At 39.9% G+C, this 18,615-nt stretch overlaps 1 protein-coding gene across 5 annotated transcripts in view; it reads left to right on the plus strand.

The window, feature by feature from the left end:
- LOC117387819 (protein shisa-6) overlaps positions 1-18,615 on the plus strand; it is a 162,381-nt gene that overhangs the window by 40,192 nt on the left and 103,574 nt on the right. For 4 of the 5 annotated variants that reach the window (XM_055229562.1, XM_055229561.1, XM_055229560.1 and 1 more), the window contains exon 3: positions 3,574-3,675. The exons of the other annotated variant lie outside the window; for it this stretch is intronic. In XM_055229562.1, coding sequence (XP_055085537.1) covers positions 3,574-3,675 — 102 coding nt within the window. The remainder of the gene's footprint in view (positions 1-3,573; positions 3,676-18,615) is intronic. 5 annotated transcript variants of the gene reach the window in all.

An 18,615-nucleotide genomic window follows, 5' to 3' on the forward strand; every position in this document is an offset into this window, starting at 1 on the left:
GTGTGTGTGCTTATGCCTGTTCCTGTGTGTTCCTGCTGTCCTATGTTTAGTGTTCGTATTATCCTATATTGTGAGGACTAGAATATGAACACTAGTGATGGAAGTTTCGACTCTCTTATGGGATCTGAATCTTGTGGATCCATTCATTCCAATGAATGGCTCTTTTTATATTGATTTATATGCCAGAAACCAATGTTTAACTCAATTTAATTTTATTTATATAGCACATTTAAAATAAAACATAAGCTGGCCTAAGTGTGTCACACCAAAGTTAATAAAACTGTCGGAAAGGCTAGTGCAGGTGCGGACCAAGGAGTGCAGACGCGGGGCAAGTTGACAGTGTTTATTTACAATTCGTGCAAAAGACAGTTCAGACAGTTCATTTATCACACACGGGACGTAGGTAGCGGGAGGCAGACCAGACGGGCGTAGGGCAGGGCAGGAGCAGGAAAACCAGGACTGGACTCGGGAACGGAGACTACCAGGACCGGAGCACGACGAGACCAGGGACAGGACCAAGGAAGACTGAGCAGGAGTGATCCAGGGAGCGGGAGCCAGAGCAGGAGACGGGAAGCAAGCCAGAGGCCAAGACAGAGCAGGAGGCAAGCAGAGGGTCGGCTGTATCGGAGCTGGAGTGCAGAGGCAGGAGCGTGAACGAGCAAGAGCAGGAATTTGGAAAGTGGCAGAAACTCCCATGAGCAAACAGGTGGACAGGTAACAAAGTACAAAAACAGTTCGCTGGTCCGGACCACTTTGATCTGGGAGACATGGAAAGTTGGATGGATCCGGAGAGACAGGGGCAACTGGAGTCGTACAGCAGACGGATTTATGATTCTAATAACCTTAAATGGACCCAGGAAGCGGGGGGACAACTTGCAGGAGTCAGTTTTCAATGGGATGGTTTTGGACGAGAGCCAAATCATTTGGCCAGGCTGGTATGTGGGCGCCGGGACACGGTGGCGATCCGCTGCTGTCTTGGTGCGCGCCCCAGACCGGATGAGGGTCGCCCTGGTCTTACTCCACACACGCCGGCAGCGTTGGAGGTGATGCTGGACGGACGGAACAGCGAGGTCTCTCTCCTCTGCGGGGAAGAGCGGGGGCTGGTATCCTAGGGAGGCTTCAAAAGAGGACACACCAGTGGCCGAGCTCACAAGGGAGTTATGAGCATATTCCACCCAGGGCAGGTAAGTACTCCAGGTTGCGGGATTTGCGGATACCGTACAGCGTAGGGCTGATTCTAGGTCCTGGTTGGCCCGTTCCGTCTGCCCATTCGACTGTGGGTGGAAGCCGGATGCGAGACTGACTGTAGCCTCTAAGCCATCGCAGAAGGTCCGCCACACCTGAGACTTGAATTGTGTTCCTCAATCGGAAACGATGTCCATCGTGATGCCGTGTAGGCGGAAGACATGGTGAGTGAGCTGGTCGGTGGTCTCCTTGGCCATTGGGAGCTTAGGCAGGGCTACGAAGTGGGCGGCCTTGGAGAAGTAGTCCACCACGGTGAGAATTACTGTGTTCCCCTGGGAGGGGGGTAGTCCCGTGACAAAGTCCACCGCAATGTGAGACCAAGGCCGCCGGGGAACTGTGAGGGGACACAAGAGACCAGAGGGAGGTGAATGGGAGGCCTTGGCCCGAGCACATACCTGACAGGCCGACACAAAAGCCCGGGTGTCCGTGTCCATAGTGGACCACCAGAAGTGTCTCTTGAGCAGGGAGAGAGAGTGACTCGCACCGGGATGGCAGGTGAACTTGGAGGCGTGGGCCCACTGGAGCACCTGGGAATGAACAGGATCGGGGACAAACAGTTTACCAGGTGGGCCGTTACCTGGGTCAGGATCGTTGGTCTGGGCCTCTCGGACAGTGTCCTCAATTTCCCAATGGACCGCTGCGACGACACAAGAGGAGGGAATGATGGTTTCCACAGGACCTGGGTTGTCGTCCAGGGTGAATTGGCGGGAGAAGGCATCCGGTTTGGTGTTCCGAGACCCGGGCCGGTAGGTATTTGTCCGCTTTCACAAACAGTTTGTTCCCCAGGAGGCGCTGGAGGACCTGGCGCACATGATGGCGATGCTCTTGAGGAGACTGAGAAAAAATCAGAATGTCATCCAGGTACACAAAGACAAAGCGGTTCAGAAAGTCACGAAGCACGTCATTAATTAGGGCCTGGAACACAGCGGGGGAATTAGTAAGACCAAAGGGCATAACCAGATACTCGAAGTGGCCAAGGGGGGTCTTGAAGGCCGTCTTCCACTCGTCACCCTCCCTTATGCGCACCAGGTGGTATGCGTTTCGTAAATCCAGTTTTGAAAATATGGTGGCTCCGTGGAGGGGCGTGAAGGCGGAGTCCAGTAGGAGGGGTGGGTATTTATTCTTGACTGTGATGTTGTTCAAGCCCCGGTAATCAATACAAGGCCACAGAGACTTGTCCTTTTTGGCCACAAAGAAGAACCCCGCCCCCACCGGGGAAGACGACGGACGAATAATTCCGGCGGCCAGGGATCCACGGATGTACCTGGATGTACCGAACGAGCAAGAGCAGGAATCTGGAAAGTGGCAGAAACTCCCATGAGCAAACAGGCGGACAGGTAACAAAGTACAAAAACTAGACTGGAGCATTCACATTGACACGCGGACGGTCTGACTCCGAGTGTCTTCTGCCAAGCCCTCATATACTCGGCAGCAGGTGCAGGTAATTGCGCTGATGCGCTCCAGGTGCATGCGGGAGGAGTCAGGAACTCTGCCCAGCTCCGGACAGACAGGTAGGGGAGGAGGAGAGAACACAGGAATTGCAGGCATCATGACAAAAACAGATATACAGAAAATATGACATAGGCAAAGAAAATTAAAACAATAGAACAGCAAGCTATTTTACTGACAAACTAATCACAGAGTGAAATGACTTGTTTAAAATTGTTTCATACTGAGAGTTGGAGTGTTTTCACCCTTCGAAGTCATACTTAATATAAATAAAATGCTGCACTCTCTCTCTCTCTCTCTCTCTCTATATATATATATATATATATATATATATATATATATATATATATATATATATATTTTATTTTATTTTTTTTTTTTTTAAACAAAAAACGACCTGTTATTATGATACAGATGTATTTTCTGTGCGGAAAGCTCTCTCTCATGTCATCTGCTCTGCTTCTAAGAGTTTTCTGCTGGTTCATTGTTAATCAGTGTAAAAATACAAAAAATAAAAATATCTGGTTCTGATCTGGTTCCAACCATTCACATTAAGGAACCATTCAAAAGAGCCGACTTGTTCATGTTCATCACATACTATTGTACACACACTCACATCATGAGTGCCTGCTTTCCTTATGGGGGCAAAAATCAGGTCCATGACATAAATAGTTTTAAAGCAGATCCATTATGCAAAGTTGTCTTTTCAGATCGTTTAACTATGTTATATACAAAGGGTTACTAAATGTTTTTAGATAATATGTTTCCTTTAAGAGTGTCTGTTCCTTCGCTAATGCACGATCCTGTGCTAGTGCCTGTTCCTGTGTTAGTGCATGTTCTTGTGCTAATGCATGTACTTTTACTGGTCCCTGTGCACAGGTCTCCACTATGGGAAGGACAGCGTGCGCAGCAGTGGAGGAGCCGATCTTCACAACTTCATCTCATCAGGCTTCGTCACTCTGGGTCGAAGCCATCAGAAAGGTAACTGCTCTCCTCCTACTATTGTGTACACAAGACATCTCCTCATTCATATGTGTGCAAATCTAATTAATACATAAATAACACATGATTAGATCATTCAAATGAGCCCACAGGGTCCACACTGGAGGGCCTCCTGGTCTAGCACTATGCAGTCTGATCAGGTTGAAACTGAAATATTTAATGTCATTGTTTTCTCCTCAAAAACATACCTTTAGTTGTGCTTTGTTTAATTCACAAATTTAACACACATATTAAGACATAACACATGACACCTCATGGTGTCATGTGTCACGTTTCATACTGGAAGTGCTCGATGCATCTTCACTAGAATAAATTGGGATTGCAGGCCTGGAATTGTCAGTCTCTACTGAACAAAAAGTACGTGACATCACAAGGTGGAATAGATCATTTAGAGCTTTGGGGATGTAGACAAACTAATATTAAAGGGTTACTCAAACAAAACACAACTCCAGGAATGTTTTTGAGGAGGGAACAGCATTATAACATGGCTCAAAGCTCGCAAGAGACAATTTTGCACAATATAGAGCCTTTGCACTGCAGTTGTCTGTGTAACCCCTCAGTTGTCCGGGTGTGATCCATAGCGAAAGAAAAAATCTATTTTGTCAACTGGACTAAAGTTTTAGAGTGAAAACGTTTAGTCACTTCTTTGTCATTTTGGGTCATATTTTGCATAATCGTTTAACCTCTAATGGGTAATCTCACACTTATTAGCATACTGGCTATCCTTATTGTTTCCTTTGCTTTGATTTAGGTCTCAGGATGGAGTTATGAATAGGAGATAAATTGTGTCTAAGCCCTCCATTCCTGTTCAAAGATGGATTGTTAAAGATGGATTGTTAGAGGCAATTTTTGTTAGAAAAGACAACCCATATTTGAACAGGAATGGGGGCCTTAGACAACATTTATTTCCTATCTATCTACCTCCATCTTCAGACCTAATTCAAAACAAGGAAAACAATAATGATAGCCAATATGCTAAGAGATGTGAGAGCACCCATTAGGGTTTAATATGACTCTTCACTCTAAAACCTTTGCCCAGTTGACAGAATTGATTTTTCATTTTACTACTTACTATTATTGCTATTTTACTTTTATTTATTTATTTATTTATTTAATTTTAAAGGTGCACTATGTAACTTTTCTTTTGGGGAGTCTATAAATTCTTGTCTCTGTTTTGCCTTGAATGTTCCACTGTATGACATTTAACTTCTATTAGCCATTCAGAATGCTAAAATTTCAAACTCCATTTCAATACTAAGGAATAGACTTGATACTCAATACTGATACACAACATTAAATGGGAGTACATTCTTTTATATTACCATGTGGCCTTATATATGTGTAATCCCTTAGTTATTCAGGTATGTTTAATATGCTATTGAGAAAAAGTTCATTTCTGATACTAGTTTAGTATCAACTACTTTAACACAAATAACAAATACTTGAATCATGCATTCTCACTATAAGTGGGGCATCTGCTTGTGTCCATGAATATAATTACATGAAATGACATATTGTGGAACATTGCAGGGAGCGCAGTAACATATCCAAGGATACATCCTGGTGGAGTACTCTCCTCCATCAAAGTTACATATTGCACCTTAATGTTTGAAAATACATAAATGAATCTTGAGAAAGTGTCATCTTGAATTTCTGGTGTTGTTCTGCTGGTTGTTATGGTCACTATGGTTTTCTGTCTGTGGCTTAGTCATGATTGGACCTGGTTTTGTGTGAGATCTACTTTAGCCCCCATGCTTAAAGTACATATGACAGGTTAGACTTCTAATTATACTAAAACACAGTTAATATCATTGTAGGAAGAACTAGTTTTGCCTAGACAGTTTTGGTACTTCCTGGATGGACATAGGCAGCAGATGCTACATAAGTAATGGTGATTCTTAGAGATGGGACAAGATTCAAGTTTATCTACATAGATCTTGTGCCAGATAAAATTGCCACCATGTGTTTACATTTGGCTCAGACTAAAAGACTTAATTTTGCTAAGTTACACATTTAGAGAAGCTGTAGCTTCAAAAAGTATTGCTACAGTACAGCAAAAATTCTCAAAGGAAATAAATAAAAAAATGTTAAAGCTAAAATGGTTAACTGAATTACATTATTGATTCATTATGAATTATGTCAAAATCTCATCTCTTGTTCTCCTGGACCTAATCTTGTGTCCTGTCTCGTCTTGTCTTGTGGAAATTGTGTCTTATCCCACCTCTAATAATTTCCTGCTACCTAGCAACTTCAACTGTAGTTGACTAAAGAAATTCATGGTCGACTAAAAACATGTCCTGCAGATCGATCAGTCGACTAAAAAGGGGCTGTGGCAAAAAGCTCTCAAAGTTATTATATATCTCTGTGTATCTGAACCAAACTGCACTCGCAAGACTACACCTGCACGGGAGTTCATGCAAAAGCAACTATTTATGTATAACAAAGTACTAGGTATATAAATACACAGTATTTATATAAAGACAGATTAAACTTGTGAATCATGAGTTTAATCTGCATCTGTATTTAACCTTCATCAACTGATTACTGGACTAGATGACTAAAGGCTCACAAATCTACTAGTAACCATAATATTAACATGGATTAAAGCTTGTCTAATTTACATAATGCTATGATTTGACAATTTACATAATACTATGATTTGACAAATAAAAAATACATACCAGCACTTACATTTTGTTTAAACTGACAGAAAATGATGACATTGGATAGTAGTAGTAACAGTAGTAGTAGTAGTAGTAGTAGTAGTAGTATTTGAGTTTTCTTCACTTAACTGATGACCAACTATGCTACATATTTACCACAGCTGCTATCCCATTAAACCAAGTCATAATTAGAAAAACATGAAAATCTGCCATATGCACTTTAATGTTTTGTTTAGATTGGGTTTAGTCTCTTCTCTTCTGAGTCCTGGTTTACAACAAAAATATTTCACTTTGGGCAGTAGTATTTATATGCCAAATGTTACTCTGAATGATGTGAATGCACTTTCTGAAGGAACAAAAGTATACACTTGAATGCTTGGTGAATTGGGACATAGACCAGTAGCTCAGTGTGCGGTTTGGCACCAGTCTGCTCTGTACTGCTGGGATGGCAGAGAATAGACCATCCATGTGTTAAAACTTGTGCTGGTTTATTTGTTCATGTTTTACAAATCCTTCTCTTCCATTGGGCTTCTGCATGCTATGTGTGAGGAGCAAAGATTTAAGTCAAGTCAAATGCAGCATGCGATCTAACTTATGTTATTTCACCAGTTGTTTATGGGTTGCGTTCACATTTAAAAAATTGATAATAAGTTAATTTGTTCTGTGCTCAACAGCGCCCGGTAACCTCACCGCTAGCATCACTACTTGTCCAGCTGTATCTCTATAAGGTTTTGCTAAGTCATGCTAAAATAAATAAATATTTAAACATCAGGCAGTGGGCAGGAAGCTGTGTGTGGATATCACTGACAATATGTTAAGCATTACACAAACAAAATCAGTACTTCAGCAGAGGACACTTCTGTGTTTAGAAAAACAGATGATTGTGCCTCAGTGCTAATGCTAATGCTAATTTTGAGGCATAATAATTATTAAAACAGCACCACAAACTGAAGTATTCTACATAGAAAATAACTGGGTAGTCCTTATTTTAATCAATTTGAAATTTAATAGGTTGTTTATTTTCTGTTTTCCGATTTTAATAAAAGTGACTGGGTACTAGGTTACTACGTAACCCTAACCCTAACCCTAAACCTAGCTAGTGTGCTCAGATGGAGGGCAGGGGCTTATATACCTGTGGGAGATTTTGAAAGAAATATCCAAACTTATGATCCACAAATGTTGAACTTTTTCATTATTTTTTTGCCTCCACGAACATGTCATATTAATTTTATGGCCTTTCTAAGTCCTTTCAGTCAAGCCTTTGGGTTTCAGTAATGGCGCCAGTCTCTAAAGCTTTTGTGAAAAAAAATAAAATAAAAATCCAAGTTATTTAATTTGAGATGTTGAACTTTGTGTCAGTGTTTGTTTCATGTGGATAAGCCTAGTAATTACAGAGATATGAACCATAAACCAGATCAATAAATCTGCAACGTGACAGTTAATCAGCAAATTCCACCACAGAATTCTGACCTGTCTCCAGCTCAGTTTAAACCATATAGACCAACTTGAACATTGTCATGCCACATGAACACAACCTCTTTAGAGGAAAATACACTTTGGAAATCTAAACAGCTTAGAAACTCAGGTAGGACTTAACCAATATTCCAAGAACATACAGATATTAAAAGCTCTTGTATGGACTAGAGTTGGATTATTGGCTGTATCGGCTTGTTTGAAACATCTCTTCAGTTTACACAACAGCACAGTGGGCAGTGTTCTCAGTTTATGAAAGTTTACTGGCAAGCTTTTATAACAAAACTTCCATCCATCCATCCATCTTCTTCCGCTTATCCGGGGCCGGGTCGCGGGGGCAGCAGTCTAAGCAGGGACTCCCAGACTTCCCTCACCCCGGACACGTCCTCCAGCTCCTCCGGTGGGACCCCAAGGCGTTCCCAGGCCAGCCGAGAGACATAGTCCCTCCAGCATGTCCTGGGTCTTCCCCGGGGCCTCCTCCCGGTGGGACATGCCCAGAACACCTCCCTAGGGAGGCGTCCAGGAGGCATCCTGAGCAGATGCCCGAGCCACCTCAGCTGGTTCCTCTCAACTCAAATAACAAAACTTAATGAAATATATTTGTTTTTTCCAATTCTTGTAAAGCAGTCCAAGGGAAGTGGTTGCAGAACTTCAAAGTGGGACCAAACACCTAAACTCCGTCCACAACCATATTTCAAATACAGCTGGTAAAATGGTTATCACCTGGAGGACTAAATGGGTGAGTGAAGGTGGAGAGGGGCGGGGTCTATAGGTATTAGGAACAGTGTGATTGGTCTAGCAGGTGTTCACACTTCAAATTCAGGTGTTTGTAAACAGAAAGACCTGGCTGTAGTCAGTCGTGTGTGATGTCCCTAGCTACTGGTAAATGCAGAGGCCACTGAAAACAGCACTTAGAACTTAGATTTAAGTGTTTTTGACTAGAAAGCTTGCACTAAAAAGGTCAAAAAATACTGAAATATTGACTGAGGTATTGAAAAGTATTGAGTCTCGTGCAAAAATATGAATAATATATATATATATATTAATATATATATATATATCTATATATATATATATATATATATATATATATATATATATATATATATATATATATATATATATATATATTTTAATAGCTTTTTAAAATATAAACGTTTTGGTCATTTTTTTTAAATGCATTGGTTATATCTTCATTTATCTGCACAAGCTGGGGTGGAGCAAAGATAATCATGCTGATCTACATTTTGTTATAGTAGAGGAGTTGAAATGCATTTAATAGAAAATTCACTGGTATTGAGATCATGTTGATATAGCAATGCTCACCATGGTAAAAGTGAATACTTTTTACTTTTACTTCACTGCTATTGAGAGCAGATATCTGTACTGTCTACTCCACTAAACTATTTCTTATCTAGTTAATAATTGGAGCAAACTAAATTATACAAACTGAAAAAAAGTATCACTTGTTTCTGCTGAACAAAATTCACCACAAATCTTTTTCAAATCAGTTCTTTTGAAGCCCTATAAGACCTCAAAATATGCACTAGTTCGGGTAGATTTTTTTCATGTGATACTTTTACTTTTGCACCAGTGTCTGTACTTTTACCCATCCATCCATTTTCTTCAGCTTATCCGGGGCCGGATCGTGGGGGCAGCAGTCTAAGCAGGCACTCCCAGTTTTCCCTCACCCCAGACACGTCCTGCAGCTCTTCTGGTGAGATCCCAAGGCATTCCCAGGCTAGCTGAGAGACATAGTCCCTCCAGCATGTCCTGGGTCTTCCCGAGGTCCTCCTCCCGGTGGAACATGCCCAGAAGACCTCCTTAGGGAGGTGTCCAAGAGGCATTCTGAACAGATGCCCGAGCCACCTCAGCTGCTCCTCTTGACATGGAGAAGCAGTGTCTCTACTTCGAGCTCCTCTCATGTGACTGAGCTCCTCACCCTATCTCTAAGGGAGCGCTCAGCCACAATGCAGAGAAAACCCATTTCAGCCATTTGTATCCGCGACCTTGTCCTTTCTGTCATTACCCATGTCATGACCATAGGTGAGGGTAGGAACGTAGATTGACCGGTAAATTGAGAGCTTTGTCTTTTGACTCAGCTCCTTCTTTCCCACAACAGACCAATACAGCGACTGCATCACTGCAGACGCTGCACCGATCCACCTGTCAATCTCACGCTCCATCCTTCCCTCACTCGAGAACAAGACACCAAAATGCTTGCACTCCTCCACTTGAGGCAAGGACTCTCCACCCACCCAGAGACGGCAAGTCACCTTTTTCCGGTCAAAAACCATGGCCTCAGGCTTGGAAGAGCTGATACTCATACCTTTACTCAAGTAACAAATTTCAGTATTTCCTCCACCACTGTTATTGTCAGTAGTAGGACATAGGGCCTATAACTCTATAAATATCTCAAGTATTTAACCTTATCAGAAATTCAACCTTCCACAGCTGACCTTATATTTCTTTGCCTTAATGTATTTCCTATATACTGAAAGAGAAAATATTGAACTTTGTGCCAGTTTTTGTCTTATGTGAACAGGCCCAGTAATTACAGAGATATTTTCCATAAACCAGGTCAACAAATCTGCAATCTGACAGTTACACAGCAAATTCCTCCATTATTCTGACCTGCTCTCATCTCAGTGTAATGTGATATCACGTGAACCCAAAAGAAAGCATTCCCACCTTGTGTCCTGGTTGTCTCTGTATGTTCTTTGATTCAGGTTTTTGTGTAGGACTCAGCAGACTCCGCGGGGGAGTAGTTTTGGTAGCTAATGATGGACGCTTGTTTTTGTGCTCGGGTGAAATGCCTGGTTTCCTCTGCGCGTTTCTAGCTGCTGTGTTTTCATCGCTGTGGGGGTCCGAACGTTCCACTGCGCCATGTACAAAGCTGTGATACTTTGTGGTACTGAGAGAAATGTGATTAGTATTTGTGAATGTGCAGTTTTCACCCCGGTGCATAAAAACATGGCACTGGCATTTGCAGCACTGTTATGTGTGCTTGTCACAACTTCAGCGTGAGCAAAAACAAATGAGAACGCTTTCCAGGAAGGTGCATCATTATACCGAATCCAAGCAAAATAACCTCTGCTGTAGCCAATGCATCAAACTCCATAAGACTTTGCTAATTAACAACATTTTACTTTTTATGATCTTATATGGAGAATGCATTAATCAAAGAGGGTAGCTGTGATTCAATCATCATAGCTCAAGGTAATACTGTCTTATTGCTAGTTATCATCATTTAAAGCTGGGGTATTTGAGTGTATTTTTGTGTTTTATCCTCAAAGATTATGTTGTAAAAGCAGCACTTGGCACCAAAATGAGACCTCTATGTGCTGTCTGCAACTATCTTATCTTTTGTAAAAGCTATAAGCAGCACTCTGACTGTTCTAAAGCTGGTCTAAAGCAGTTCTAAAGCATTCTAGCTGTTCTAAAGCCTTTGTAAATAGTAAAATGGTAAATGGTCACGTTTTTATATAATGCTTTTCCACCTTCAAGTCACTCAAAGCACATCAAGGAACCACTCACCCATTCACACACATACCTTCATACACCAGTGTACACAGACACTGGGGGCAAGGTGGGTTAAGTGTCTTGCCCAAGCACACAAAAATAACATTCATTTGTGAGAGCTGGAATCACACTGCCAACCTGTGGGTCAGTGGATCTGACTGCTTATGCTGAGAGCAGGATTTGAACCACCCACCTTTGGATCAGTGGATAGCTTTTGTAAAGCCATCAGTTCGAAAGCTGTGCACAATTCCCCAAATGAATTCATATTGATAATAACAATGAGCTAAAGGGTTTGTGAATGCCAGGCTCAGGCAGATTTAAATACGTAGTTCCTCCTTTCGCTGTTTGAAAATCAGGTACTCCAGCTTGAAGAACCAGAACTCAGATATTGCTCTAAAGATTTTTTTTCTATTACCCTGTCTATGGTGAGGCACACTTTCTACTTTCTGTTCAAATACATTTGACAACAATGCTAATAGATTACATTTGTACTCACAAGCCACTCAAAGCACTCTGTGTTGGTAAATTACAAGTAGCCAGGGCTGCCCAGGGGTAGACTGACATAAGTGAGGCTACCAATCTCAATATATATATATATATATATATATATATATATATATATATATATATATATATATATATATATATATATATATATATATATATATATATATATATATATATATATATATATACACACACACATATATATACACGTATACATAGGTTAAAGTAGGTGAGTATCTTGCCAATGACAATATGCACTATTCAAAACTGGAATCAGTCTACCGACTTTTGATTGGTGGGTGAAGAACCTCCCTGTTGTGGAAAAATTACAGTTCTAGTTGAAAAGTAATCCATTTACGAAGCTTGGTGAGTTTTGAAATATAGGAAAAAAGGTTTATTGTTTGTTACAGTAGATACAGACAGGACAGTGCCCAGGCCTGCCCTGGGCACAGACTGGCAGCCTCCCGGCCTATCCCCCAGTTCCTCTCTCAGTCCAAGTCCAAGTCCTGAGCATCTGAGCTCTGACTATTTTATACCAGAATTACAATGCTACATACATTTCAAAGCAGAGTGACTTTTGGTTCACACCCATGAGATAATGAAGTTAGCCAGGTATTACAACAACGAGTTTCCTGTGGGATGGAGACAGAGCCTTCACACATGTTAATGTCTAATCTGGGTCTGACAGACTGATGTGATCTCACTCATGTGATCCAATGCATTCAAAGACAAAACATGTATATACTTAAATTTCCATCACACTCCCCATTGAGCCACTGCCACACATCACTTTGCCAAAGATCTTGCTGACAGACCCATCCGGTAGAATGTGTGCTCCTCTCGGAATGTGCCTCTAGGCCAGACTTACCAGGAGAGAGTGGCAAATCAATGCTATACGCTCATCTGGTCTGCTCCATCTGACTGCAGGGCGGGCACAGAGGTGGGTGCTTAACCAAAGATGCCCAAGTGTTTCACTTTCTTCAAATGGACAAAATCATAATCGATTCACCTGACAACAAACAACAATACCATTATCAGTCAAAAGGATGTACTCTCAATGTCAGAGGTGGGTAGTACATTACATTTACTCTCTTTAAAAAAGAAAAATCTACTTTTCTACCAGCACAACCTTTACTCCTACTTGAGTAATATTTTTATTGAAGTAACAGTACTCTTACTTGAGTATTGGTTACTCTTCCCACTGTGAGCAAGTCTACAAGTGACCAAAGCTTTATGTTGACAGTAAAGGGATTTGTGTTTCTTGCATATTTTTTTCAGGTATGATTAAGTTTGTCTTATTTTTGTGTCTGTACTTTGAAAATAACAGATTTTGTACATTATTTAGTGTTTTGTTCTTAAAATTACATTAACTTCAAATCATGAAGATTTACTGTTGGGATGTAGCAAGTACTCTTACTCGGATAGTAGTTTCCCCAAATACTTTTTTATTCTTACTTGAGTAGATGTCTGTGTAATCCCTCAGTTGTCCAGGTCTGATCCATAGTAAAGCAAATTGAGAAGTCATGAGTCATTTCCTAGATCAGGGGTGGGCAAACCTTTTGACACATGGGCCACAATGGGTTCTAAAATTTGACAGAGAATTAATAGATAATGTATTAAATTTCAGTTAAATAAACACAGGAGAAAAACTTTGAACAAGATTTACCTGTATGTATTTTAATTTAATTTAGTCACCTTCCGCGGGCTGGATTAATAAACCCAAAGGGCCATGTGTGGCCCCCGGGCCATAGTTTGCCCATGTCTCTCTTAGATTATTACTTTGTACTTCACTGGAGTAATATTATTTAGAAGTAACACTACTTTTACTTTAGTAAAATTTTTGCTACTCTACTCCTCTCTGCCTGCTGCTTATGTGACCAGTCTACCTTTACCACATCATGTACATGTATGTGAGTGAATACATGAGTGTGTATCCAAGCAACAGGGGGGCTCCCTAGGGTGTACTTGCTTCAGTCTCTGTAGGGTGCCCCCGCCTTAGGGCTGAAGCAGGAGGAGGAAGAAACAAAGATTTCCTTGAGGGAATATGCCTGATGTTCAGTGCCTCCAGCAGAACATAAGGAGGTTCTTCAAAGTGACTTTGGACAAGATGTTTTGGGATGAGAGCCATAAGAGACAAAGTAGAAGTGAGCATGGACATGAAGGGGTGTAAACTATCAGCAATGGCATGCTAAACTGTTGCTAGGCTAACAAATTAAACAGTGTTTTTAAGCAATTTAAGGTATACGATGGAACCTTTATGGTGGGAGTTACGTTAATTCTATATGAGCAGGGTCACCTCTCCATGCGTTGTTAGATGATGATGTCACTTCTGGGTTCAACTGCAGATGATGAACTGATTATTATTATTATTATTATTATTATTATTTGATATGAAAAAAAAAAATCAGAAATGGGCTATACAAATTTGAGCGCAGGTGCAGAATGAAGAGGTAGACTAAGGTTAGGGTTAACTGCTCTTCAGTCCAAATGCATTAGTTAGAGTCACCGAGCCGATGACACAGAAAGCAGCAGATGGCGGGCCTGGTTTGTTTGTGGGTCAGGTGGGGTTGTCTGATTACGGCTGTGTTTGGTGCATATGAGGAGTTATGAAATGTGGGTGAGGCGGGTGATGGAGAGGAGGGGCAGCTTGGGGGGAGGACAAAAGAGAGCAGGGGGAGGAGTGGATAAGGCCAGGACAGGTGAAGTTCACATCTGTGCAGGCAACTCCAAAACAGCTTCAAGAACCAAGGCAGGAAAATATAAATACATTTACAATAAATAAGCCTACACTAGTGTTGTCAGAGTATTAAAATTTCCAACTTGGTTTCAATACTAAGGAATATACAGTTGTGACTCAATATTGTTCAGCTTTCATGATCTCGCTGTTTCACAGATTTTGTTAGAGTTTAGAGTATGTTGTTTGTTTAGAGTATGAACACGCATTGTGTTGTGCATCCAGATTGGCTAAGGGACTGCAGACCATTGTCAATCAATCTCCTCCGTGCCGTGTCTCCTGTACAGTACAGAATGCGTTGAACCAAATTTACATAAATGTTCAATCGACACTGCAGTGGAGCAGCGCCAGTCACTATTAATTAATTAAACAAGAGAAAAATGTGAGAACATGTTAATGCCTGTCTGAGAAAAGTGTATAAAGTGTGTGGTGAGGAGTTTTACAGCCTTAAAACATATATAATAATTGTAAAAAATAAAGCTGACTCCTTTACAGATTTCGAACGTAACCCTCGCAATAAATGAGGGACCACTGTAGTAGATACTCTATACTAATTCCGATGAACCTAAAAACCCTCTTCATTTAGACAAAAGAATGTCATTTTCGACATGGTAGTACTTTCAAAATGGTAGTGCTTTGTTTTATATTATCATGTGACCTTATAATCAGTCCTTCAGTCTTCTAGGTAGGTTCCATGGTAGTCCATAGGCATATACTTGTTTATGTGGTCTTATACTTGTTCTGATAAAACTCAAGATCATCCTTGAACTATTCTGGAAAGGTTCATGTAAATGTGACTTTTTTTTAGTATTGATGCCTGTTAAAATGAGTATGTAGTTTCAATACTAGTTTTAGTATCAATTGGTATCGACTTTCAATACTTTTGACAATCCTAACCTACACTTTCTAACTTTTCAAGTTGAGGTTTGTGACCACCATGGTTACTGTTACTGCTTCAGCTAGAACATTCCATATTATGGCATTAAACTGAGCAACACTACATCCACTCAATTAAAGGTGTCTTTACTGGTCAAAAACACTTTGAAAAAGATGCATTCTAACTGTTAGCGACTGTTTTGCCTCTCATAGATCTGATTTGTAATTTTGCCTGGTTGCACCATCTATTTGCCTCCATGGAAATTTAATGCTGTACTGTAGAACATTCTAGGCAAAGCAATACTATCATGGAGACAAGCATGTCATGTAATGGACCCTCCAAAGAGTGACATAGTATTATTTTAAATGTAGATGATTTAGCTAAAGGACAGAACAAGGTGACTCCGCACAAACACAAACCACGCAGCCCAGGTATCAAACCTCTGACCCTCTTGCTGTGGGGCGAGAGAGCTTATCACTATTCCACCAATTATATAAAAGATAAGGTAATAAAAAAAATCTTGTCCTATGCAAGAACTAGCAAATAAAAGTGCACATTAAGGAGGGGGTATTATGCAAAATAGAATATTTGGAGCTGTCTACCAACTTTCTAACATTGTCCCCTCATCAGAAACACGTCTGAAGAGGTTTTAGATGTCATCCATGTTTGTTTGAGTAATGTAGCAATCTCTTCCTCTTTATGGTTAGATTCTGTACATTGCTCTTCCTACAAGTCTACATCATGCTCCCACACAACAATTCGGTAACACTTTATAATAACTACACGCAATTTGCCTTAATAAAGCATGAACAAAGACTTTGAACTAAGACCAAACACTTAATTCATAGTGATTCGGGCTTAATAACTACTTAATTACGACCTTAATAAACACTTAATTAGCAATTAATTGACTTGTGTTGTGTATAGTTACTCATACTTATTTCACACTTAGTTACTCCTTAACTAACCATTTGTGCGTGTATTTGTAAATGCATATTTAAGTATCAACTCAAACACTTGTTAATGATTAGTAAACTATGAGAGAATGATTTACTAATCCTGCAATGCAATGATAATTCAGGCAGCTATTACCTGTTAAGTAAGTCTTTTTGAAAGCTTTTCTAAAGTGAAGACTAATTATGCTTTATTATATCTTTGTTAAGGTTGGCCAACATTACATAACATAACATTTACAAGTAACCGAAATCCGTTTTGTCTGATGAACATCTTATAAACATCTTATTCTGAACACTTTCAAGCAGGATTCAATTTGTGAACTCTTCTTTTAAAGGTCTCAAAGAACTTTATGATTAAAAACTAAAATCTGGCCATCAAATGTTTTAAAAAAACAACAACTATAACTTATCAATAAATGTGCTTTTACAGTTTTGAGGTCACATAAAAAAATAAAAATAAAATCAATAAATAAAAACAATATTAAAAAGGGAACCTCAAAACTTTAAAGGCATATTTATACTCATGTACCTGTACATGCACCAGCCTGATGCAAAATAAGCTGTTACCAGCTATATCTACATTACCAGTGGTCAATGTCTTGCATTCCTGTATAGGCTTGTAAGGGCAACCACTGGTACCTAAAGAAGGGCTTATTCTGCATCAGACCAATTCTGGAGTGTACAGGCCAGAGAACCTTATAGATGTGTTCTATATCATATCATATCATATCATATCATATCATATCATATCATATTAATTTGAAAAAACAAACAAACAAAACACTTATAACATACATCAAGGAAATGATGATAAAACAAATACCAGAGTGCTACAGATCAACTGAATTCTTTCCCTATATCATAGATCAACCTTCCTAACGGTCCATCAACATGTTTTCTTGCAAGCCATTCTACTCAATTACAGCAATGTGCTCATATTATCAGATTATCAGAAATTATCAGTTCTATTCCCCATCAGCCTCCAGACCTGCGCTTTGTAAGAGTGCCATGCCCGTTCAATATGTTGTGTATGGGCCCCTGTGTTTGGATCTACGTAACTCCTGCTGTGGTTAACTGTGTAGTGATGGTATCCCAATTCAGGCAAAATCCGATATGCTGCCCATTCATCACTGATAACCGATGAGCCTACTCTCACATGCAAGCAACGATAGGGACTAAATGCCTCCTTGATCTGCACACTACAAGACGTAGAATTGGCTTTCTTCCACCATTATTTCGCACACCCAACATTCCAAATACCCATCTCTTCCTCTTCCATCCACTGGCCATCCTGCCCCTTCCGTACTGCAACCAAAGTCAAACATGTTAAAGATTATATTAGATTGTTAGATTACATAAATCTTTGTCTTAAATTTACCTTTCGTTTGTGTCGAAAATAGCTTTCATCTATTTCTACAAATTCACTTCTTCCTTCAATCATTTGGCCAGTCTGTCTCTTCAGTCTTTACATTGCCATCCAACACACATCTCTTACTTTTTTGGCCATTCTTGTAAGCGTCACTGAACTGGCAGCAGTTTAGTCATCGATCATGTCTATTTATCTCAAACTTAATCCTTGACAAAATCTAAAAAAACAGACAAAAGTATTTATATCAATAAGAACATATCTTGCTAAACTGATTTCTAACCCTGTCATAACAGTTGTATTTTGGCTGATTCATGAATGTTTGTGTAATCCTTTATAAAAAGAAAAAGAAAACTTTGGACTGTAGACTGAAAGTCCCTATGTTAATTATGTCAAATAATTTGTTATAAAATGTGTTATATGTAATGGTTTTAATGCTACCTTTATGCCATAAAAGTAGCATTAGCACTAGCATAAACAAGACATTCATTTGCAAATTTACCAACCTGTACTTGAAATTCATCCACTTCCTCAGTGATACTTTGGATCTTGAGAATATAGATCTATGCCTTATGGACAGTTGCTTTGGTCTCCCCAAATGCACAAAATGCTGACATATCCTGTTTAAGAAAGAACAATCATTACAAATATGGTTGTCACCCACATAATTTTTATGGCCAGTAAGTCTTTTCAAACTTTTCAAAATGTTATTCAATTATTACTACTGTTATTATTATTATTATTATTATTATTATTATTATTATTATTATTATTATTATTATTATTATTATTATTATTATTAAACCCTGCATGTGTCGAGT

Source organism: Periophthalmus magnuspinnatus, chromosome 19 (assembly GCF_009829125.3).
Source record: "Periophthalmus magnuspinnatus isolate fPerMag1 chromosome 19, fPerMag1.2.pri, whole genome shotgun sequence".
NCBI lineage: Eukaryota > Metazoa > Chordata > Actinopteri > Gobiiformes > Gobiidae > Periophthalmus > Periophthalmus magnuspinnatus.